This window comes from Coregonus lavaretus, assembly GCF_964263955.1.
Source record: "Coregonus lavaretus genome assembly, chromosome: 29".
In the NCBI taxonomy this organism is placed as follows: Eukaryota; Metazoa; Chordata; class Actinopteri; order Salmoniformes; family Salmonidae; genus Coregonus; species Coregonus lavaretus.
Window position 1 is genome coordinate 1,556,429 of NC_140016.1, and position 23,812 is coordinate 1,580,240.

A 23,812-nucleotide genomic window follows, 5' to 3' on the forward strand; every position below is an offset into this window, starting at 1 on the left:
ACGTTTGATTTCAGCGACGCGCCCAAACAGGCAGTAAATACGTCACTGGTGTGCGCCCTCCTTCTTCCTTTCTCTCGTCCTAAAGATGGCGGCAGGGGTGAGTAAACTGGAGAGATGCTTTGTCACAGAATCTTTACTTGCGTTTCAGCAACCATCTGTACAAAATCTGCCCCATCCGTCCACTTATCCACTACCCTTTAGTGCATCTGAAATATTTAGCCCCTTTAAACTTCATTGCCATGTTTATTTGCACCCCTTTCGTAGTCTTTCTTGACGATGCAGCATAATAGCTTTGGTGGTGGTAAAATGACGCCTCTTTCCGTGCCTTGTGCCACGTTGGGTTCTTCAGAATTCGTGACGAGTAATGAATGATAATTATTTGTAGTTAATTGTATACCTCCTGCGTGTCATGGCATATTTAGAGCTTTTATTTGCTAATCAAAGCATCCAAATATTGCCATCTGGAGTCTATGGGTAGTTTACTTGTGGCTAGCTGGCTAACTACACTGAACAAAAATATAAACGCAACATGTAAAGTGTTGGTCCCATGTTTCATGAGCTGAAATAAAAGTTCCCCGAAATTTTCCATACGCACAGAAAGTGTATTTCACTTAAATGTTGTGCACAGATTTGTTTTCATTCATGTTAGTGAGCGTTTCTCCTTTGCCAAGATAATCTATCCACCTGACAGGTTTGGCATATCAAGAAGCTGATTAAACAGCATGATCATTACACAGGTGCACCTTGTGCTGGGGACAAAAGGCCACTAAAATGTGCAGTTTTGTCACACAACAATGCCACAGATGTCTCAAGTTGAGGGATCTTGCAATTGGCATGCTGACTACAGGAATCCACCAGAGCTGTTGCCAGTTTTTTTTGTTGACATGTTGCGTTTATATTTTTGGTCATTATATCTTATGAACAGATTTTATGTCTGTGGGATTCGAGAAAGATGACTAGTTCAGCGGTGAGCCTGTCAGTTAACCTTAACTCTCGCACAGCATCCAGCCTCGCTGACGTAATACTGTTTTCCTGATTTTTGACCACTTAATCAATGGAGGCCAGGGAAAGAAATAGTCATACTAATTTTGATTATCCTACAAGGGTAAAAACTCCCAATAACTTTTGTTATATTATTTGACCTATTGGTTAAAAGGTGTTTTTGATTGAACACTCTACATAGCCTACTGTTAGAAACCCATAGCTACTAGTGATACTAATAATTGTTCCTGCCTAAACCACCACCTGGATCTAGATGGACTGCTGTGTACCGGGGTTTTCTCCCCCATTTTAATGTCGTTGTGATGGTTCTCGCTCCTCCCTTCCACAGACACTGTACACGTATCCAGAGAACTGGAGAGCCTTCAAGGCTCAGATTGCAGCCCAGTACAGTGGCGCACGCCTCAAGGTGCTGCACGTTTTAACCTGCCTTATCATATGTATTTATTCTTATTGTCTTGTGATTGTTTTTAAAAGTTATATATATATATATATATATATTGTTTGTTTTTACTATGGCTGTAAGGTTGATAAACTAAGTCTGCGTTTACACAGGCAGCCCAATTCTGATCTTTTGCCACTAATTCGTAATTTGACCAATCAGCTCTTTTGTCCATAAAATAAAAATATCAGAATTGGGCTGCCTGAGTAAACACAGCCTAATTTACTCTTTGGATTTAATAAAGTATCATCTCATCTCTCTAAGGTGGCCAGCAGCGCCCCTGCCTTCACCTTTGGGCAGACGAACCGTACCCCCGCCTTCCTCAGCAACTTCCCCTTGGGCAAGGTCAGTTTCTGCGTCCGTTTTTGTAGCGTCTTAAATGGCACCCATTCCCTACACAGTGCACTGCTCTTTACCCCAGGACCCTATATTGGGAATAGGGTGCAACTTGGGATACAGCCATGGTTTACATTAACATTTAAGTCATTTAGCAGACGCTCTTATCCAGAGAAACTTACAGGAGCAATAATGGTTAAGTGCCTTGCTCAAGGGAACGTCAACAGATTTTTCACCTAGTCTGCTCAGGTATTTGAACCAGCGACCTTTCTATCAAATCAAACTTTATTTGTCACATGTGCCGAATACAACAGGTGTGTAGACCTTACAGTGAAATGCTTACTTAGAAGCCCTTAACCAACAATGCAGTTCAAGAAAGATTTGAGAAAATATATACCAAATGAACTCAAGTAAAAAAATTAAATAAAAATTAACACAATAAAATCAGAATAATGAGGCTATATGCAGGGGGTACCGGCCCACCGCAAGGCTACCTGTTTACCGTGCACACATCCTTAAACTTTGATGATAATATTTTGTATTGTGGTAGTATGTCTATATTCCCAAAATAGTTTGTATGATGCAATGTTTTTAATTTCTTCACTTGAAATATTCATGAAGTTTTATTGAGCTTTTTTAACCCTGAGCATCAGATGTGAACATTGAGTATTTTAAGACTTCTGTGTTGAACGTAGCCTGATCCCAGACCTGTCTGTGCGGCAGGTAGCTTAGTGGTTAAGAGCCTTGTGCCAGTAACCGAAAGGTCGCTGGTTCTAATCCCCGAACCGACTAGGTGAAAAATCTGTCGATGTGCCCTTGAGCAAGGCACTTAACCCTAATTGCTCCTGTAAGTCGCTCTGGATAAGAGCGTCTGCTAAAATGACTAAAATGTAAATGTAAATGTGCTGTCATATCAACTCCTTGTCATGCAAAACATGTGAATGAGTGGCAGGATGGCATAGACTAGTGCCCAAGCTAGATTGAACGTGGGTTTCATATCAATGCTATATTTTCCCATAAATACATTTAGTTTTTGTTTCCGCACATCTAGGGACAGGTGTTGAAAACAGACTCGAGCTAATCAAATACATTTACATTTTAGTCGTTTAGCAGACGCTCTTATCCAGAGCGACTTACAGTTAGTGAGTGCATACATTTTTCATGCTGGCCCACCGTGGGAAACGAACCCACAACCCTGGCGTTGCAAGCGCCATGCTCTACCAACTGAGCTACAAGGGACTACATCTGGGCGGCAGGTAGCTTAGTGGGTAAGAGCGTTGTGCCAGTAACCGAAAGGTCGCTGGTTCTAATCCCTGAGCCGACTAGGTGGAAAAAATCGGTCGATGTGCCCTTGAGCAAGGCACTTAACCCTAATTGCTCCTGTAAGTGGCTCTGGATAAGAGCTTCTGCTAAATGACTACAACAACAAAAATCGGACTACAAATGACTGAATCTGTTTTCCTTTTTAAACCGCCTCCCTCATCAGGTTCCAGCCTTTCAGGGCGACGACGGCTTCTGTCTTTTCGAGAGTAATGCCATTGCTCACTACCGTAAGTCTGCTTTTCACATCCCGTGTTTTTCTGTTGAGCGTCCCAAATGGCGCCCTATTCTCTAGATAGGGCACTACTTTTGACCAGGGGCCATAGGGTAGTGCTCTACATAGGGAATATGGTGTCATTTGGGACTTGGCATTATGTACTCCAGCCCTTTCCGCATTTTCTGTGGACTAAAAGTGCCTGAAGATGGATCCTTTTAAGACGGTGGTGGCCAGCTACCCTCATGGAGGGTTTGGTTTCCAACTGCCCTAATTGAACGCCTGATTCTACTAACCGGCTGCCAATCATGAACTTGGTTGGTTGTATCGGGTGTTGCATCCCCATTTCTTCTAGTGTACACTAGCACACTTTTCTCACATGGATTTAACAAGGTTGGAGAATTGGGCGTGTTTAGCCAGTATCTCTCCAGAGGCCTCATTTATCAATATCTAATATACATAGCTAGATCTGCTATGATGAAAAATGCATACACAAAATCCATCTAAGATTTATTACAAATCTTTTAACTCTGTAGTTGTTATGAAGACATTTGTCAGCGAGGCTGAGCCTTTAGTGACCGTCCTCTCCTGTAGTTTCGCCGAGAGAGTAGGGTTGGGCTGAATACAGGATGGTTTTCATACACGCCGTCGATATCATTGAAACTATGTCTTTGGGAGTTTTTGAATAGATTCCAATATTTGTAGGTACTTTTTAAGTAAATACCTGCTGTCAACTTGTGCAAAATACGTTAGGGGATAAAACAGATTGGGTTATTCATTTGGCCTGTCACATCATTATTCATTATGAAGGTTACCGTAGTTCCCCAGAACAGCAGCGTAGTCACCATGTTTTGTTGTAAAGATGGAAGAAAGCGGGAGCTGGTGAGTCCGTTTAGTGTTCTATATCTATCAGTGAGTCTCTCTGTTGTGTGGCGCACATGAGGTGAAGTAATTCACTACTGAATGTTTCTCATCAGATATCTTCTGACTGTCTTAAGATGTGCTATACTCTCCAGCTGCGTGGATTTGGTTGCTTTCTTGTTATTAATTCAGCCACTCAGATAACTAAGGAGACACGGTGTGCTTTGTTTTAGAAGTCAAAGGTCTCTGGATCTGTACAGCTGCCATTTTTCCCCCATGTGTTTCTCACTAGTGTTTTGTACCCTGTTTCCCACTAGTGTTTTGTACCCTGTTTCCCACTAGTGTTTTGTACCCTGTTTCCCACTAGTGTTTTGTACCTTGTTTCTCACTAGTTTTTTCCCCTGTGTTTCTTTATGAGCTGGATTTGCCTGTTTTTGCTATTACTTAGCTGAAAGCGTCCATGAGAATGTGCTATTACTTGTGCTAACGTTGTTAGCATTCTAGTAACAGACGCATGGGCTTTTTTGGGTCATTTTTAGCGCTCTTGTGTGTTACGCCGGTAATACCGTGAAACCTAGGATGGCGGAAGAACGGTATGAAAATCTGGATACCTCCCAAGCCTACGAGAGAACTGGTTTGAGGCCCTGTCTTCTCTTGTAATGTCTAATAGAGAACTGAGCTGGTTTGAGGCCCTGTCTTCTCCTGTAATGTCTAATAGAGAACTGAGGTGGTTTGAGGCCCTGTCTTCTCCTGTAATGTCTAATAGAGAACTGAGGTGGTTTGAGGCCCTGTCTTCTCCTGTAGTGTCTAATAGAGAACTGAGCTGGTTTGAGGCCCTGTCTTCTCCTGTAATGTCTAATAGAGAACTGAGGTGGTTTGAGGCCCTGTCTTCTCCTGTAGTGTCTAATAGAGAACTGAGGTGGTTTGAGGCCCTGTCTTCTCCTGTAGTGTCTAATAGAGAACTGAGGTGGTTTGAGGCCCTGTCTTCTCCTGTAATGTCTAATAGAGAACTGAGGTGGTTTGAGGCCCTGTCTTCTCCTGTAGTGTCTAATAGAGAACTGAGGTGGTTTGAGGCCCTGTCTTCTCCTGTAGTGTCTAATAGAGAACTGAGCTGGTTTGAGGCCCTGTCTTCTCCTGTAATGTCTAATAGAGAACTGAGGTGGTTTGAGGCCCTGTCTTCTCCTGTAGTGTCTAATAGAGAACTGAGGTGGTTTGAGGCCCTGTCTTCTCCTGTAGTGTCTAATAGAGAACTGAGGTGGTTTGAGGCCCTGTCTTCTCCTGTAATGTCTAATAGAGAACTGAGGTGGTTTGAGGCCCTGTCTTCTCCTGTAGTGTCTAATAGAGAACTGAGGTGGTTTGAGGCCCTGTCTTCTCCTGTAGTGTCTTAATAGAGAACTGAGGTGGTTTGAGGCCCTGTCTTCTCCTGTAATGTCTAATAGAGAACTGAGGTGGTTTGAGGCCCTGTCTTCTCCTGTAGTGTCTAATAGAGAACTGAGGTGGTTTGAGGCCCTGTCTTCTCCTGTAGTGTCTAATAGAGAACTGAGGTGGTTTGAGGCCCTGTCTTCTCCTGTAATGTCTACTAGAGAACTGAGGTGGTTTGAGGCCCTGTCCTCTCCTGTAATGTCTACTAGAGAACAGATGGCTTGAGACCCTGGTGCGTTTCCTCCACAATAAGGTTATACAGTGAGGGGAAAATAGTATTTGATCCCCTGCTGGTTTTGTACGTTTGCCCACTGACAAAGACATGATCAGTCTATAATTTTGATGGTAGGTTTATTTGAACAGTAAGAAACAGAATAACAACAAAAAAAATCCAGAAAAACGCATGTCAAAAATGTTATTTTGATTTGCATTTTAATGAGGGAAATAAGTATTTGACCCCTCTGCAAAACATGACTTAGTACTTGGTGGCAAAACCCTTGTTGGCAATCAGAGGTCAAAGACGTTTCTTGTAGTTGGCCACCAGGTTTGCACACATCTCAGGAGGGATTTTGTCCCACTCCTCTTTGCAGATCTTCTCCAAGTCATTAAGGTTTCGAGGCTGACGTTTGGCAACTCGAACCTTCAGCTCCCTCCACAGATTTTCTATGGGATTAAGGTCTGGAGACTGGCTAGGCCACTCCAGGACCTTAATGTGCTTCTTCTTGAGCCACTCCTTTGATGCCTTGGCCGTGTGTTTTGGGTCATTGTCATGCTGGAATACCCATCCATGACCCATTTTCACTGCCCTTGCTGAGGGAAGGATGTTCTCACCCAAGATTTGACGGTACATGGCGCCGTCCATCGTCCCTTTGATGCGGTGAAGATGTCCTGTCCCCTTAGCAGAAAAACAACCCCAAAGCATAATGTTTCCACCTCCATGTTTGACGGTGGGGATGGTGTTCTTGGGGTCATAGGCATCATTCCTCCTCCTCCAAACACTGCGAGTTGAGTTGATGCCAAAGAGCTCGATTTTGGTCTCATCTGACCACAACACTTTCACCCAGTTCTCCTCTGAATCATTCAGATGTTCATTGGCAAACTTCAGACGGGCCTGTATATGTGCTTTCTGGAGCAGGGGGACCTTGCGGGCGCTGCAGGATTTCAGTCCTTCACGGCGTAGTGTGTTACCAATTGTTTTCTTGGTGACTATGGTCCCAGCTGCCTTGAGATCATTGACAAGATCCTCCCGTGTAGTTCTGGGCTGATTCCTCACCGTTCTCATGATCATTGCAACTCCTCGAGGTGAGATCTTGCATGGAGCCCCAGGTCGAGGGAGATTGACAGTTCTTTTGTGTTTCTTCCATTTGCGAATAATTGCACCAACTGTTGTCACCTTCTCGCCAAGCTGCTTGGCGATGGTCTTGTAGCCCATTCCAGCCTTGTGTAGGTCTACAATCTTGTCCCTGACATCCTTGGAGAGCTCTTTGGTCTTTGCCATGGTGGAGAGTTTGGAATCTGATTGATTGATTGCTTCTGTGGACAGGTGTCTTTTATACAGGTAACAAACTGAGATTAGGAGCACTCCCTTTAAGAGTGTGCTCCTAATCTCAGCTCGTTACCTGTATAAAAGACACCTGGGAGCCAGAAATCTTTCTGATTGAGAGGGGGTCAAATACTTATTTCCCTCATTAAAATGCAAATCAATTTATTACATTTTTGACATGTGTTTTTCTGGATTTTTTTGTTGTTATTCTGTCTCTCACTGTTCAAATAAACCTACCATTAAAATTATAGACTGATAATTTCTTTGTCAGTGGGCAAACGTACAAAATCAGCAGGGGATCAAATACTTTTTGCTTGGATTCACTGCCCTTTGGGACGGCGTTACCTGTTAAGCTCTGTGCCCACATTCCTCATCTAATGGACTGTCTTCTCCTCCAGTGAGCAATGAGGCACTGCGTGGCAGCAGTCCCCAGGCCCAGTCCCAGGTGCTTCAGTGGGTGAGCTTTGCTGACGCTGAGATCATCCCTCCAGCCTCTGCGTGGGTCTTCCCCACCTTGGGAATCATGCAGTTCAACAAACAGGTATGTACTGTTATCACTGACGCTCTTTCTGGGTTTGTTCCAGGTACTCTGTGTTGGAGTTACACTGTAGATGATCAGATCTCACAACCAGGGAGGGAAATTTACTTGTTGCTCCACCAGCCACATAAAAAAAAAAAAAATACCTGCCAAATTATTATTTTCGCCATTATAACAGCCAAACATATATTATTTCCTTATATAAACTGTACCTCAGTAAAATCTTTGAAATTGTTGCATGTTGTGTTTTATATTTTTGTTCAGTATACATATCTACTGCCATTAACCCGTTGGGATATTACTGCAGAACATTACTAATAATACATATCTACTGCCGTTAACCCTGTGGGATTTTACCGCAGAACATGTACTAATCACAACTAAATGTTTGCCAGCTAGATATCTTATAACTAAGTTAACTGTCTAAAATGTGCTAAATGCTCTGCAGCTGTGCATTTGGTTTACTAATTTAATAGTTAGTTAGCTGTCTAGCTAAACGATTCTTCCAAAATCAAGCTTTGCTTGGAAACAGCAGAGAATCCCCTCCTGGATCAAGAAACTTGCGGTCTAACATTTGTTTTGTGTGCGCAGCAAACTGTGAGTGGCATTTTATAGTTGTATAACTTTATGAGCTGGGATGTCTGTCCTCCAAATAGTTTAGGACTCCTATAAAATGTTCAATGCGCTCATTAGCGTTTAGTTAGGGATTTTCTATGGGATTTTACATGTGCTTGCTAACCTTCAGATTACAGGGGCACAGTGGGGTTTGAAAATAGCTCCCCTTGTGTTCAGTGCCGGTACTACCGAATATCCCGGGATGGCACAAGGTCTGTATGACGATCTGGACACCGCCCAAGAATACCTTAGCACACCTGCTGATGCCCTGGGCGCGTTCCAGGTCGTCTGTATTAGCGATGTGACAAATTGACAATATTTCGTAACGTTTTAACAGCCATCAGTTTTTCTGTTAAAATTCCACGGGAATTAAACAATTCAGCTGAGCTGCTGCCAGCAACTGTTTGGGTCTCATGGTATCGTCCCTTTTCAGATGGATAAGCATGACACCTGTACTGCCATCACTGTGCCTCAGAGCCGGTCTCAACTCTCATTTTCTGAGTGTCAAGATTAGATTCCTCTAGAAATCCACACCTAGACTCCTCTAATATTCATTATTGTTTTGGAACTGAGGAGACTGATTTTAGTTGCCGTACTTCCGAGAACACACAAACACTTGCATCTTTCATAGTGAGCTAGCGAGGGATGGAGAGAGGGCAGGTGCACAGTATTAGACAGGTCGGCCACAAAGAACTGTGCACTAGGCCGATCTATCAGTGTTAATCAAAAGCTGTGTCTTTTTTATAATTTTGTGGGCTTGAAATATCTAGCAACTTCAGTAAAGCAGTGCCTATCATCAACGAATAAGCTAGGATGTTCTACACGCAACAGACCAAAGACTGAACACATTCGTCATTAGCGAAGAGATGGCAGGAGTGCCAGTGCGAGACAGGAAGGGGGGCAGGCAGGAAGAACTCTGCGCACATGTCTCGTCTTGCATACCTCCAAAAATTCATCAAAGTAGCCCAAAGTTAGCCTCTTCCTTTCTGGTTTTATTTAAATTAATTTAAATTTCCCCCGGGCGTTTATAACCCATCGTCTAGTTTGGGCTATAACATGGAAAGTGTTTTGTTATAACTTCCCTGTGATCTTACGTTCACAGTGGGGAGGGAAAAAATAAATGTGATCTGGGATTTCTGCTTAACGGTACCATCCTATTTCGTCTGGTATTGCTGTTGATTCTCTCACAACACCTAGAGAATGTTGTCACACGCTATAGGAATCATCTGAGATGTGCAGCATGACTATAAAATATTCAGCAGGTGGAGGCAATGGGCAAAGTCATTTCACACTGTAGTAAAACAACTAATTTGAAAGGCAGTTATAGGTGACTAGTGCTAAATGAAGTGTCTTATGAGCCAACTTATCAGTCCTAGGTAAAGGTTACTCTGCTCAATGTCTCTTGTCCTGTAGCCTCTAGCCTTGCACAATGTAATGTATCCGTTGTAATTGTAATGCATTGCATCACCCCCCCCCCCTCCTCTCCCTCCAGGCAACAGAGCAGGCCAAGGAGGAGGTGAAGAGGGTTCTGTCTGTCCTGAACAATCACCTGAACACCAGGACCTTCCTGGTTGGAGAGAGAGTCAGCCTGGCTGATATCAGCGTGGCCTGCAGCATGATCTGGCTCTATAAACAGGTTTGATGTTCTGTTTTTACTGTTATGACCACAAATACACAGGGCTTCATGTCTCTCTGACTTAGTCTAGGTGGGTGTTTCCCTATCCGTTCCTCGAAAGTACCTCTTGGACTGTACACATTTTGCTTCAGCTAACTAATCCAATGGCTTGTTGAATCAGGGAACCCCTTGTATTTATTAACGAACATAGGCTGTCTCGCAAATTGGCTCCCTATTAAGTGCACTTTATATAGGGAATAGTGTGGCATTTGGGACTCGTACATCGGGACAATTTACCAGAGACTAGAGTAAGCCTAGCGCTGGACTAAAACACATTCAATTAAGATCTAAAAGACCATCGAATGATTTTTGAATCCAGGACTGGGCTTCATCTGGGTCCAGGAAACCGTCCGATATGGCTTCGATGTCCTATGACTTAGCCTAGGTTAGTATTTCTCTATCCATTCCTCGAGGGAGTACCCCTGGGACTGCTATCCGTTCCTCGAGGGAGTACCCCCTGGGACTGCTATCCGTTCCTCGAGGGAGTACCCCAGGGACTGCTATCCGTTCCTCGAGGGAGTACCCCTAGGACTGCTATCCGTTCCTCGAGGGAGTACCCCTGGGACTGCTATCCGTTCCTCGAGGGAGTTCCCCTGGGACTGCTATCCGTTCCTCGAGGGAGTTCCCCTGGGACTGCTATCCGTTCCTCGAGGGAGTTCCCCTGGGACTGCTATCCGTTCCTCGAGGGAGTACCCCTGGGACTGCTATCCGTTCCTCGAGGGAGTTCCCCTGGGACTGCTATCCGTTCCTCGAGGGAGTTCCCCTGGGACTGCTATCCGTTCCTCGAGGGAGTTCCCCTGGGACTGCTATCCGTTCCTCGAGGGAGTTCCCCTGGGACTGCTATCCGTTCCTCGAGGGAGTTCCCCTGGGACTGCTATCCGTTCCTCGAGGGAGTTCCCCTGGGACTGCTATCCGTTCCTCGAGGGAGTTCCCCTGGGACTGCTATCCGTTCCTCGAGGGAGTACCCCTGGGACTGCTATCCGTTCCTCGAGGGAGTTCCCCTGGGACTGCACATATTAGCTCTAGCTACAAACTTGACCAGTGGATTGGGAAACACTGGCCTAGGTGCTGCACCGTTTCTGTTTACGGTAGTAGAGCGATCCACATGGTTGGTTTACAGTAGTAGAGATATCTACGTGGTTGGTTTACAGTAGTAGAGATATCTACGTGGTTGGTTTACAGTAGTAGAGATATCTACGTGGTTGGTTTACAGTAGTAGAGATATCTACGTGGTTGGTTTACAGTAGTAGAGCTATCCACGTGGTTGGTTTACAGTAGTAGAGCTATCTACGTGGTTGGTTTACAGTAGTAGAGCTATCTACATGGTTGGTTTACAGTAGTAGAGCTATCTACATGGTTGGTTTACAGTAGTAGAGATATCTACATGGTTGGTTTACAGTAGTAGAGCTATCCACATGGTTGGTTTACAGTAGTAGAGCTAAATACATGGTTGGTTTACAGTAGTAGAGATATCTACATGGTTGGTTTACAGTAGTAGAGCTATCCACATGGTTGGTTTACAGTAGTTGAGCTATCTACATGGTTGGTTTACAGTAGTAGAACTATCCACATGGTTGGTTTACAGTAGTAGAACTATCCACATGGTTGGTTTACAGTAGTAGAGCTATCCACATGGTTTTAAATGACCCTCTCCTCCTGTAGGTCCTTGAGCCTTCCTTCCGCCAACCTTACCCCAACGTGACCCGCTGGTTCCAGACCTGCGTCAACCAGCCCCAGTTCAAGACTGTGCTCGGAGAAGTCAAGCTCTGCGACAAGATGGCTCAGTTTGATCGTAAGGACCAACTTTAGAAAGGATTGTTCCACATATTGTTCTAGTTCCATTATCTAAAAATGATGTTTTCTATGAAGCATAGTGTTGTATTTTCTGTATTTTATTTTCTGCACATTTTGATATATTTCTAAATGAGAAATATTTGGAGTTTGTGATGATTGAAAGGTTTATATGAAGTAATTGTCACCCACCCAAGACCGTACTATCATGACAGAGGCAGCCCCCTCGTTGTGAAATCTAATCCTTGGGAGAATAACACAGGACTTTGGCACAGGTTAAAGTAGACCCAATCTACAATAATCTGACTAGAAGACCTGGGACAATAGTTGCTATATTATGAGCGGTGGCGGTACGCCCCTCTTCAAGCACTGATGTATGCTAATGTTGTGGTCAAATGGTAATAACATTTGTTTTGATGTAAAAGGATATGAACACAAGGATACACTGGGTCTAGTCTAGGACACTACACTGGGTCTAGTCTAGGACACTACACTGGGTCTAGGACAGTACACTGGGTCTAGTCTAGGACACTACACTGGGTCTAGTCTAGGACACTACACTGGGTCTAGTCTAGGACACTACACTGGGTCTAGTCTAGGACACTACACTGGGTCTAGTCTAGGACACTACACTGGGTCTAGTCTAGGACACTACACTGGGTCTGGTCTAGGACACTACACTGGGTCTGGTCTAGGACACTACACTGGGTCTAGTCTAGGACACTACACTGGGTCTAGTCTAGGACACTACACTGGGTCTAGTCTAGGACACTACACTGGGTCTAGTCTAGGACACTACACTGGGTCTAGTCTAGGACACTACACTGGGTCTGGTCTAGGACACTACACTGGGTCTAGTCTAGGACACTACACTGGGTCTAGTCTAGTACACTACACTGGGTCTAGTCTAGGACACTACACTGGGTCTGGTCTAGGACACTACACTGGGTCTAGGACACTACACTGGGTCTGGTCTAGGACACTACACTGGGTCTAGTCTAGGACACTACACTGGGTCTAGTCTAGGACACTACACTGGGTCTAGTCTAGGACACTACACTGGATTTATTATGGCTGTCTTTATTCTCCAGCTAAGAAGTTCTCTGACATGCAGCCCAAGAAAGACGCCCAGCCCAAGAAAGACGCCCAGCCCAAGAAAGAGAAAGCTGGAAAGGAGGCAGGCAAACCTCAGGAGAAGAAGAAGGAGAAGAAGGAAGCTGCCCCTGCTGTGGAGGAGATGGACGAGTGTGAAGCAGCTCTGGCTTCAGAACCCAAAACAAAGGACCCCTTCGCTCACCTGCCAAAGAGGTACGTCATATGTTCACATACATCAGTATGTACCATACAGTGGTTATCCCACTGGCTATCATAAGGTGAATGCACCAATTTGTAAGTCGCTCTGGATAAGAGCGTCTGCTAAATGACGTAAATGTACATCAGACCTGAGGGCTATACGATGAGTTAGCCAGCTAACTTACCTAAATATTGTGATATCACCTTTTGATATTTTGAAAGATGAGTTTGAATGGTCATGGTGTAATTGACTCAACAACCAAAAACACTCTTGAGTGTGTTTTTGTAATTTTGTATATTTGTATTATGTTGTATTTATCAATTGTATCGTTGGTGTCCGAGATGGCGTAGCGGTGCGGTCGTGTTCTTTGTTGTGTGTCCGTGTAAATAGCCTGTTCTTTGTATTTTTCGTACATATTTCCCTATCACAAATTTCATCCTTCGACTAAATATACTTTCCTGCAACCCGCCTCACTCAATGTGGAACGGATTCTATTATTGACTTACCTTTTATCTAGAATCTCCAGTTGAAACTAGCTAGCCAGCTAACTAGCTACTTGCTATTAGCCACCGTTAGCGGTTTTCACCCAGAACATCTGCTTTTCTGCCGGAATAACTGAATCACTGGACATTAACACCGGATCGCAACTAGCTAGCCGCAACCGAATGGATGTTGTTATTGGCTAATCACCACTGCCCCCGAAGCAAGCACCAGTTAGCCTTGAGCTAGCCTCGAGCCAGGCCCATATCCCGGCTATCTACCTCTCTGTCTACCGGACGGGAGTAGCCAGCTAACTAGCTACTTGCTATTAGCCACTGTTAGCGGTTTTTCACCATTGTCCGTGGCCTGCACTACCTACCTTCCAGCCAGCTCTAGCCTGGACTATTATCGTCCAGTCTGCACTGTCTGCACAGCGCGTTATCGACCCGGAACATATCGGTTTTTCTGCCGGAAGCACTGAACCTTTAACACCGGATCATCGCAACTAGCTAGCTGCAACCAAATGGATGTTGTTGTTGGCTAATCCGCCTTGAGCTAGCCTCGAGCCAGGCCCATCTCCCGGCTATCTACCTCTCTGTCAACAGGACGGGACCTCCTAGTGTTGACACGGAGCCCTGCCGATCCAACACGACTGGTCTGCCGTCGAAATCGTCTGATGCGTTTTCAACAGGCTTCCCGTTATGACGTCGACCACGGAGATCCATCTGCTAGCGCCGGCCCACTAGCACACGCAAGCCGTGGCCTCTTGCTCACCAGTGCTGTAGCAGCCCCCGAACTACCTCCGAACTCTCCTATTGCTGTTCACCGGACCTTATAATAACTCAGCTATACAGCTGATGCCTGCTGGACTGTTCCTTTATACGGTACTGCATCCTGTTTATGTTTAGCCTCAGCCCAAACTTTGTCGCCATTACCAGCTGTTGTCTTAGCTCTCTCGAATAACAACTGTGATTGCTTTATGCCTCTCTCCCATGTCAATATGGTTAGCTTATTGCTGTTTGGGTTATTTCTTATTGTACTATTTCACTGTAGATCCCCTAACCCAGCTCAACCTGCCTTAGATAGCTCCTTTGTCCCGCCCCCCATACACGCGGAGACCAACTCAATCGGTGCCTCAAGTGATGCTCTCTCTTTCATTGTTACCCAACGCTTAGGTTTACCCCCACTGTACTCATATCCTTCCATTTCCTTGTCTGTACATAATGCCCTGAATCTATTCTACATGCCCGGAAATCTCCCCCTTTTTTCCTCTGTACCCAATGCACTAGAAGACCAGTACTTAAAGCCTTTAGCCGTATCATTATTCTACTCCTCCTCTGTTCCTCTGGTGATGTAGAGGTTAACCCAGGCCCTGTAGCCCCCAGTATCACTCCTACTCCCCAGGCGCTATCAGTTGTTGACTTCTGTAACCGTAAAAGCCTTGGTTTCTTGCACGTTAAAATCCGAAGCCTCCTTCCTAAGTTTGAGTTATTCACTGCGTTAGCACACTCCGCCAACCCTGATCTAGCAGTGTCTGAATCCTGGCTTAGGAAGGCCACCAAAAATTCTGACATTTCCATCCCCAACTATAACATTTTCCGTCTAGATAGAACTGCCAAAGGGGGTGGAGTTGCAATCTACTGTAGAGAGAGCCTGCAGAGCTCTATCATACTATCCAGGTCTGTGCCCAAACAGTTTGAGCTTCTACTTCTAAAAATCCACCTTTCCAGAAATAAGTCTCTCACTGTTGCCGCTTGCTACAGACCCCCCTGTGTGAACTGATTGCCCCCCATCTATCCTCAGAGTTCGTACTGCTTGGTGACCTAAACTGGGATATGCTTAACACCCCGGCCAACCTACAATCTAAACAAGATTCCCTCAATCTCACACAAATTATCAACGAACCTACCATGTACAACCCTAAATCTGTAAACATGGGCACTCTCATAGATATCATCCTGACAAATTTACCCTCTAAATACACCTCCGCGGTCTTCAACCAGGATCTCAGCGATCACTGCCTTAATTGCCTGTGTCAGTAATGGGTCCGCAGTCAAACGACCACCCCTCATCACTGTCAAACGCTCCCTAAAACACTTTAGCGAGCAAGCCTTTCTAATTGACCTGGCCCGGGTATCCTGGATGGATATTGACCTCATTCCGTCAGTAAAGGATGCCTGGTTGTTCTTTAAAAGTGCTTTCCTCTCCATCTTAAATAAGCATGCCCCATTCTAAAAATTTAGAACTAAGAACCGATATAGCCCCTGGTTCTCCTCAGACTTGACTGCCCTTGACCAGCACAAAAACATCATGTGGCGTACTGCATTAGCATCGAACAGCCCCTGCGATATGCAACTTTTCAGGGAAGTTAGGAACCAATATACACAAGCAGTTAGGAAAGCAAAGGCTAGCTTTTTCAAACAGAAATGTGCATCCTGTATCACTAACTCCAAAAAGATTTGGGACACTAGAGTCCATGGAGAATAAGAGCACCTCCTCCCAGCTGCCCACTGCACTGAGGCTAGGAAACACTGTCATCACAGATAAATCTACAATAATTGAGAATTTCAACAAGCATTTTGCTACGGCTGGCCATGCTTTCCACCTGGCTACCACTACCCCCCCCCCAGTTCTCCTTCACACAAATTCAGACAGCTGATGTTCTGAGAGAGCTGAAAAATCTGGACCCCTAGAAATCAGCTGGGCTAGACAATCTGGACCCTTTCTAAAATTTGCCGCCAAAATTGTTCCAACCTCTTACTAGCCTGTTCAACCTCTTTCGTAACGTCTGAGTTCCCCAGAGATTGGAAAGCTGCCGCGGTCATCCTCCTCTTCAAAGGGGGTGACACTCTAGATCCAAACTGTTACAGACCTATATCCATCCTGCCCTGCCTTTCGAACGTTTCTGAAAGCCAAGTTAACAAACAGATCACGGACCATTTCGAATCCCACCGTACCTTCTCCGCTATGCAATCCGGTTTCCGAGCTGGTCATGGGTGCACCTCAGCCACGCTCAAGGTCCTAAACGATATTATAACCGCAATCGATAAAAGACAGTACTGCGCAGCCGTCTTCATCGACCTGGCCAAGGCTTTCGACTCTGTCAACCACCGCATTCTTATTGGCAGACTAAATAGCCTTGGTTTCTCTAATGAGTTGCCTCGCCTGATTCACCAACTACTTCTCAGATAGTTCAATGTGTCAAATCGGAGGGCCTGTTGTCTGGACCTCTGGCCATCTCTATGGGGGGTGCCACAGGGTTAAATTCTCGGGCCGACTCTATTCTCTGTGTATATCAATGTCGCTCTTGCTGCTGGTGACGCTCGGATCCACCTCTACGCAGACGACACCATTTTGTATACATCTGGCCCTTCATTGGACACTGTTAACAAACCTCCAAACAAGCTTCAATGCCATACAACACTCCTTCAGTAGCTTCCAACTGCTCTTAAACACTAGTAAAACTAAATGCATGCTCTTCAATCGAACGCTGCTGGCACCCGCCCACCCGACTAGAATCACTACTCTCGGCGGGTCTGACCTAGAGTATGTGGACAACTACAAATACCTAGGTGTCTGGTTAGACTGTAAACTCTCCTTCCAGATTCACATTAAGCATCTCCTATCCAAAGTTAGATCTAGAATCGGCTTCCTATTTCGCAACAAAGCCTCCTTCACTCATGCTGCTAATCATGCCCTCGTAAAACTGACTATCCTACCGATCCTTAACTTCGGCGATGTCATTTACAAAATAGCCTCCAACACTCTACTCAACAAATTGGATGTAGTCTATCACAGTGCCATCCGTTTTATCACCAAAGCCCCATACACTACCCACCACTGTGACCTGTACGCTCTTGTTGGCTGGCCCTCACTACATATTCATCGCCAAACCCACTGGCTCCAGGTCATCTATAAATCCCTGCTAGGCAAATCCCCGTCTTACCTTAGCTCACTGGTCACCATAGCAACACCCACCCGTAGTCTGCGCTCCAGCAGGTATATCTCACTGGTCATCCCCAAAGCCAACACCTCCTTTGGCCGCCATTCCTTCCAGTTCTCTGCTGCCAACGACTGGAATGAACTGCAAAAATCTCTGAAGCTGGAGACTCTTATCTCCCTCACTAACTTTAAGCGTCAGTTGTCAGAGCAGCTTACAGATCACTGCACCTGTACACAGCTCATCTGAAATTAGCCCACCCAACTACCTCATCCCCATATTGTTATTTCTTTTGCTAATTTGCACCCCAGTATCATCTTTTGCACATCTATCATTCCGGTGTTAATACGAAATTGTAACTATTTTGCACTATGGCCTATTTATTGCCTTACCTCCATAACTTACTACATTCGCACACACTGTATATATATTTTCTGTTGTATTTTTGACTTTGTTTTGTTTACCACATATGTAACACTGTTGAATTTTATCGCACTGCTTTGCTTTATCTTGGCTAGGTCGCAAGTTGTAAATGAGAACTTGTTCTCAACTGGCTTACCTGGTTAAATAAAGGTTAAATAAATAAAATAATAAAATAAAGTATATACGTGAAAGATATCTAAATCTCAATGGGACTCCTGCTGAATATACATGTACATATACCGTACCAGTCAAAAGTTTGGACACCTACTCATTCCATTTTTATTTTTTATTTTTACTATTTTCTACATTGTATTGAAGACATCAACTATGAAATAACACATATGGAATCATGTACTAACATAAAAAGTGTTAAATCAAAATATATTTGAGATTCTTCAAAATAGCCACCCTTTGCCTTGATGGCAGCTTTGCACACACTTGGCATTCTCTCAACCAGCTTCATGAGGTAGTCACTTGGAATGCATTTCAATTAACAGGTGTGCCTTGTTAAAAGTTAATTTGTGGAATTTCTTTCCTTCATGCATTTAAGCCAATCAGTTGTGTTGTGACAAGGTAGGGGTGGTATACAGAAGATAGCCCTATTTGGTAAAAGACCAAGTCCATGTTAAGTCAAGAACCGCTCAAATAAGCAAAGAGAAACAACAGTCCATTACTTTAAGACATGAAGGTCAGTCAATACGGAACATTTTAAGAACTTTGAAAGTTTCTTAAAGTGCAGTCGCAAAAACCATCAAGCACTATGATGAAACTGGCTCTCATGAGGACCGCCACAGCAAAGGAAGACCCAGAGTTACCTCTGCTGCAGAGATTAAGTTTATTAGTTACCAGCCTCCGAAATTGCAGGCCAAATAAATGCTTCAGAGTTCAAGTAACAGACACATCTCAACATCAACTGTTGAGGAGACTGTGTGAATCAGGCATTCCTGGTCGAATTGCTGCAAAGAAACCAATACTAAAGGACACCAATAAGAAGATACTTGCTTGGGCCAAGAAACACGAGCAATGGACATTAGACCGGTGGAAATCTGTCCTTTTGTCTGGATTCCAAAATTAAGATTTGTGGTTCCAACCGCCGAGTCTTTTGTGAGACGCAGAGTAGGTGAATGAATGATCTCTTCATGTGTGGTTCCCACCGTGAAGCATGGAGGTGGTGGTGTGGGGGTGCTTTCCTGGTGACACTGTCAGTGATTTATTTAGAATTCAAGGCACACTTAACCAGCATGGCTGCCACAGCATTCTGCAGCGATACGCCATCCCATCTGGTTTGCGCTAGGTGGGGCTATCATTTGTTTTTCAACAGGACAATGACCCAAAACACACCTCCAGGCTGTGTAAGGGCTATTTGACCAAGAAGGAGAGTGATGGAGTGCTGCATCAGATGACCTGGCCTCCACAATCCCCCGACCTCAACCCAATTGAGATGGTTTGGGATGAGTCGGACGGCAGAGTGAAGGAAAAGCAGCAAACAAGTGCTCAGCATATGTGAGAACTCCAAGATTGTTGGAAAAGCGTTCCAGGTGAAGCTGGTTGAGAGAATGCCAAGAGAGTGCAAAGCTGTCATCAAGGCAAAGGGTGGCTATTTGAAGAATCTCAAAAAATAAATAGATTTTGATTTGTTTAACACTTTTTTGGTTACTACATGACTCCATATGTGTTATTTCATAGTGTTGATGTCGTCACTATTATTCTACAATGTAAAAAATAGTAAAAAATAAAAACCCTTGAATGAGTAGGTGTCCAAACTTTTGACTGGTACTGTACATACAGTCCATTCAGAGTATTCAGACCCCTTGACTTTTTCCACATTTTGTTACGTTACAGCCTTATTCAAAAAAAATTTTTTTTTTTTTTTTTTTTTTTTTTATCTACACAAAATACCCCATAATGAAAAGTGAAAACAGGTTTTTAGAAATTCTTTGCAAATGCATAATTAAAATAGCACATTTACGTAAGTATTCAGACCCTTTTCCTTTGGCATCGATTACAGCTTAGAGTCTTCTTGGGTATGACGCTACAAGATCCTTTCAAGCTCTGTCAGGTTGGATGGGGAGCGTTGCTGCACAGCTATTTTCAGGTCTCTCCAAAGATGTTTGATCGGGTTCAAGTCCGGGCTCTGGCTGGCTCAAGGACATTCAGAGACTTGTCCCAAAGCCACTCCTGAGTTGTCTTGGCTGTGTGCTTAGGGTCGTTGTCTTGGCTGTGTGCTTAGGGTCGTTGTCCTGTTGGAAGGTGAACCTTCGCCCCAGTGTGAGGTCCTGAGCGCTCTGGAGCAGGTTTCCATCAAGGATCTCTCTGTACTTTGCTTTGTTCATCTTTCCCTCGATCCTGACTAGTCTCCTAGTCCCTGCCGCTGAAAAACAGGTTTCCCTATTCCCGTAGGGCTCTGGTTCGAAGTAGTGCGCTAACGTCGGAACCCAGTACTATTTATGATCCGTCCCAAAAGGTAGAGATTGAGTTAACAACGCCACAGATGTCTCAAGTTGAGGGAGTGTGCAGTGCAATTTGTATGCTGACTGCAGGAACGTTCACCAGAGCTGTACGTCCAACCGGCCTCACAGCCACAGACCACGTGCAGTTTGCTGATGTCAACGTTGTGAACAGAGTGGGGTTATGGGATGGGCAGGCATAAGCTACGGAAAATTAATACAATTGCATTTTATCGACATCTATTTGAATGCGCAGAGATACCGTGACGAGATCCTGAGGCCCATTGTCCTGAGGCCATTCATCCACCGCCATCACCTCATGTTTCAACATGATAATGCACAGCCCCATGTCGCAAGGATCTGTACACAATTCCTGGAAGTTGAAAATGTCTGTTCTTCCATGGCCTGCATACTCACCAGACATGTCACCCATTGCACGTGTTTGGGATGTTCTGGATCGGCGTGTACGACAGTGTGTTCCAGTTCCCCTCCGATATCCAGCAACTTCGCACAGCCATTGAAGAGGAGTGGGACAACATTCCACAGGCCACAATCAAACCACCTGATCAACTCTATGCTAAGGAGATGTCGCGCTGCATGAGGCAAATGGTGGTCACACCAGATACGGACTGGTTTTCTGATCCACTAATGACCTCTGTACACTACCTAATGACCTCTGTACACTACCTAGTCACCTAATGACATCTACACTACCTAATGACCTCTGTACACTACCTAGTCACCTAATGACCTCTACACTACCTAATGACCTCTGTACACTACCTAGTCACCTAATGACCTCTGTACACTACCTAGTCACCTAATGACCTCTACACTACCTAATGACCTCTGTACACTACCTAGTCACCTAATGACCTCTGTACACTACCTAGTCACCTAATGACATCTACACTACCTAATGACCTCTACACTACCTAATGACCTCTGTGCACTGCTTAGTGACTCAATCTCTCCTGCTTCCTCTCTCTCTCTCTCCTCTTCCTGCAGTGCGTTTGTCATGGACGAGTTCAAGAGGAAGTACTCTAACGAGGACACCCTGACCGTAGCCGTTCCCCACTTCTGGGAACACTTTGACAAGGAGGGCTACTCCATCTGGTACGGAGAGTACAAATACCCAGAGGAGCTCACCATGACCTTCATGAGCTGCAACCTCATCATGGGTGAGATGGCTACCACAGCCAACCATAGGCTGTACACACACAGGTCTACACAGCCAACCATAGGCTGTACACACACAGATCTACCACAGCCAACCATAGGCTGTACACACACAGATCTACACAGCCAACCATAGGCTGTACACACACAGATCTACACAGCTAACCATAGGCTGTACACACACAGATCTACCACAGCCAACCATAGGCTGTACACACACAGATCTACCACAGCCAACCATAGGCTGTACACACACAGATCTACACAGCCAACCATAGGCTGTACACACACAGATCTACCACAGCCAACCATAGGCTGTACACACACAGATCTACACAGCCAACCATAGGCTGTACACACACAGATCTACCACAGCCAACCATAGGCTGTACACACACAGATCTACACAGCCAACCATAGGCTGTACACACACAGATCTACCACAGCCAACCATAGGCTGTACACACACAGATCTACACAGCCAACCATAGGCTGTACACACACAGGTCTACACAGCCAACCATAGGCTGTACACACACAGGTCTACACAGCCAACCATAGGCTGTACACACACACATCCACATCTCCCACTGACCCCATGACCTTCATGAGCTGTAACCTCATCATGGGTGATATCTAGAATACACAGAGCCATACCTCCATACACATCCGACTCCAGCTAATCATGTAGAAAGGAGTGAAATGTGGATGTCATACTGTAAGTTACAGTTATGCAAAAATCTCTGAAGCTGGAGACTCTTATCTCCCTCACTAACTTTAAGCATCAGTTGTCAGAGCACCTTACCGATCACTGCACCTGTACACAGCCCATCTGAAATTAGCCCACCCAACTACCTCATCCCCATATTGTTATTTATTTTGCTCATTTGCACCCCAGTATCTCTATTTGCACATAATCTCTTGTACATCTATCACTCCAGTGTTAATACTAATTGTAATTATTTTGCACTATGGCCTATTTATTGCCTTACCTCCATAGCTTGCTACATTTGCACACACTGTATATAGATTTTCTATTGTGTTATTGACTGTATGTTTTGTTTTACCCCATATGTAACTCTGTGTTGTTGTTTTTATCGCACTGCTTTGCTTTATCTTGGCCAGGTCGCAGTTGTAAATGAGAACTTGTTCTCAACTGGCTTACCTGGTTAAATAAAGGTTAAATAAAAATAAATTAAAAATGTAGACTCGTCAGGAAAGGTCTAACTTTCACTTTTCACGCAGCATTGCGGCCAATGCGTTTAGAGTCAGGGATTCCACACGTAGGGAACATTGTCAAAAAACGGAACGTCGTAGTCTGAGGGTGTTCTAAGCTGTTTAATCTTTCAGGAATGTTCCAGCGACTTGACAAACTCCGCAAGAACGGCTTTGCCAGCGTGATCCTGTTCGGCGGGAACAACGACAGTAGCATTTCTGGAATCTGGATCTTCAGAGGACAGGACTTGGCTTTCACTGTGAGTTTCTGTTTCCCCTTGGGCTGTTTGGGGTGGAAGGTCATTTAGTAGGCCACTCTTGTCTGTTATTCCCCTGTGGGATAATAAAGTTGACTGAACTGAACAGTCTTGGAGAGACACTGGGGACCGGTTTCCCAGACATAGATTAAGAGTAGACCAGGACTAAAAATGACTAAGCTTTTTAGTCCTGGACAATATAATCTGTGTCTGGGAAACTGGCCCTAGGGGTATCAGAGAGAGGTGGGAGGGCTACTGCAGTTCTGAATTGAGAATGTGCTCTTGGAGAACCCTGTTCTACAACCATATACATTTGAGTGGATTGGTTGATCTTGTCATAGTCTCACCAAGCATTTATAAACCCTACAGGTTCATTCTTCTGTCCCAATGTTGGTGATATTAGTTCAGTGATTTATATGCTTGCGTTTAGTTGACCACCTATAATCTCTCCCTCTGTGTAGCTGTCTGATGACTGGCAGATTGATTACGAGTCTTACGCCTGGCGCAAACTGGACCCCGACAGCGCCGAAACCAAGACCATGGTCAAGGAGTACTTTGCTTGGGAAGGAGAGTTCAAACACGTGGGTAAACCCTTTAACCAGGGCAAGTGCTTCAAGTGAGCAGCGTTGGAGGATGATGGCACCATGACCGGATACGTCCTCCGCTGTACGTCAACACCTTTAACCTGAGGACATTCAACACCTTAAAACTGCACTTGGACCTTCTCAAACGGATCTTCAGTTGGTGTGGATTGTGTCTCAATGGTCCAACAGAAGTGGTTGTTTTTGAGTTGACAAATAAACATGTTTTCCATAATGCCA

At 44.8% G+C, this 23,812-nt stretch overlaps 1 protein-coding gene and 1 long non-coding RNA gene across 2 annotated transcripts; one reads left to right on the forward strand and one right to left on the reverse strand.

Moving 5' to 3' along the window:
- Nucleotides 1-85: 85 nt before the first annotated feature.
- LOC311104974 (elongation factor 1-gamma) lies at nt 86-23,812 on the forward strand (the record flags this gene model as incomplete). The annotated part of the gene is made up of 11 exons (XM_084146962.1): nt 86-97; nt 1,331-1,408; nt 1,706-1,786; nt 3,264-3,327; nt 7,536-7,678; nt 9,783-9,926; nt 11,628-11,757; nt 12,848-13,064; nt 21,349-21,521; nt 22,870-22,994; nt 23,453-23,812. 11 exons carry the CDS (start codon nt 86-88, stop codon nt 23,609-23,611), a joined length of 1,326 nt encoding a protein of 441 aa, XP_084003088.1. The 3' UTR covers nt 23,612-23,812.
- Nucleotides 20,986-21,303, reverse strand: LOC311105188. The gene is made up of 3 exons (XR_014610221.1): nt 21,238-21,303; nt 21,084-21,200; nt 20,986-21,027 (listed from the first exon to the last, which is right to left on the reverse strand). It is a non-coding gene; the product is annotated as an uncharacterized lncRNA (long non-coding RNA).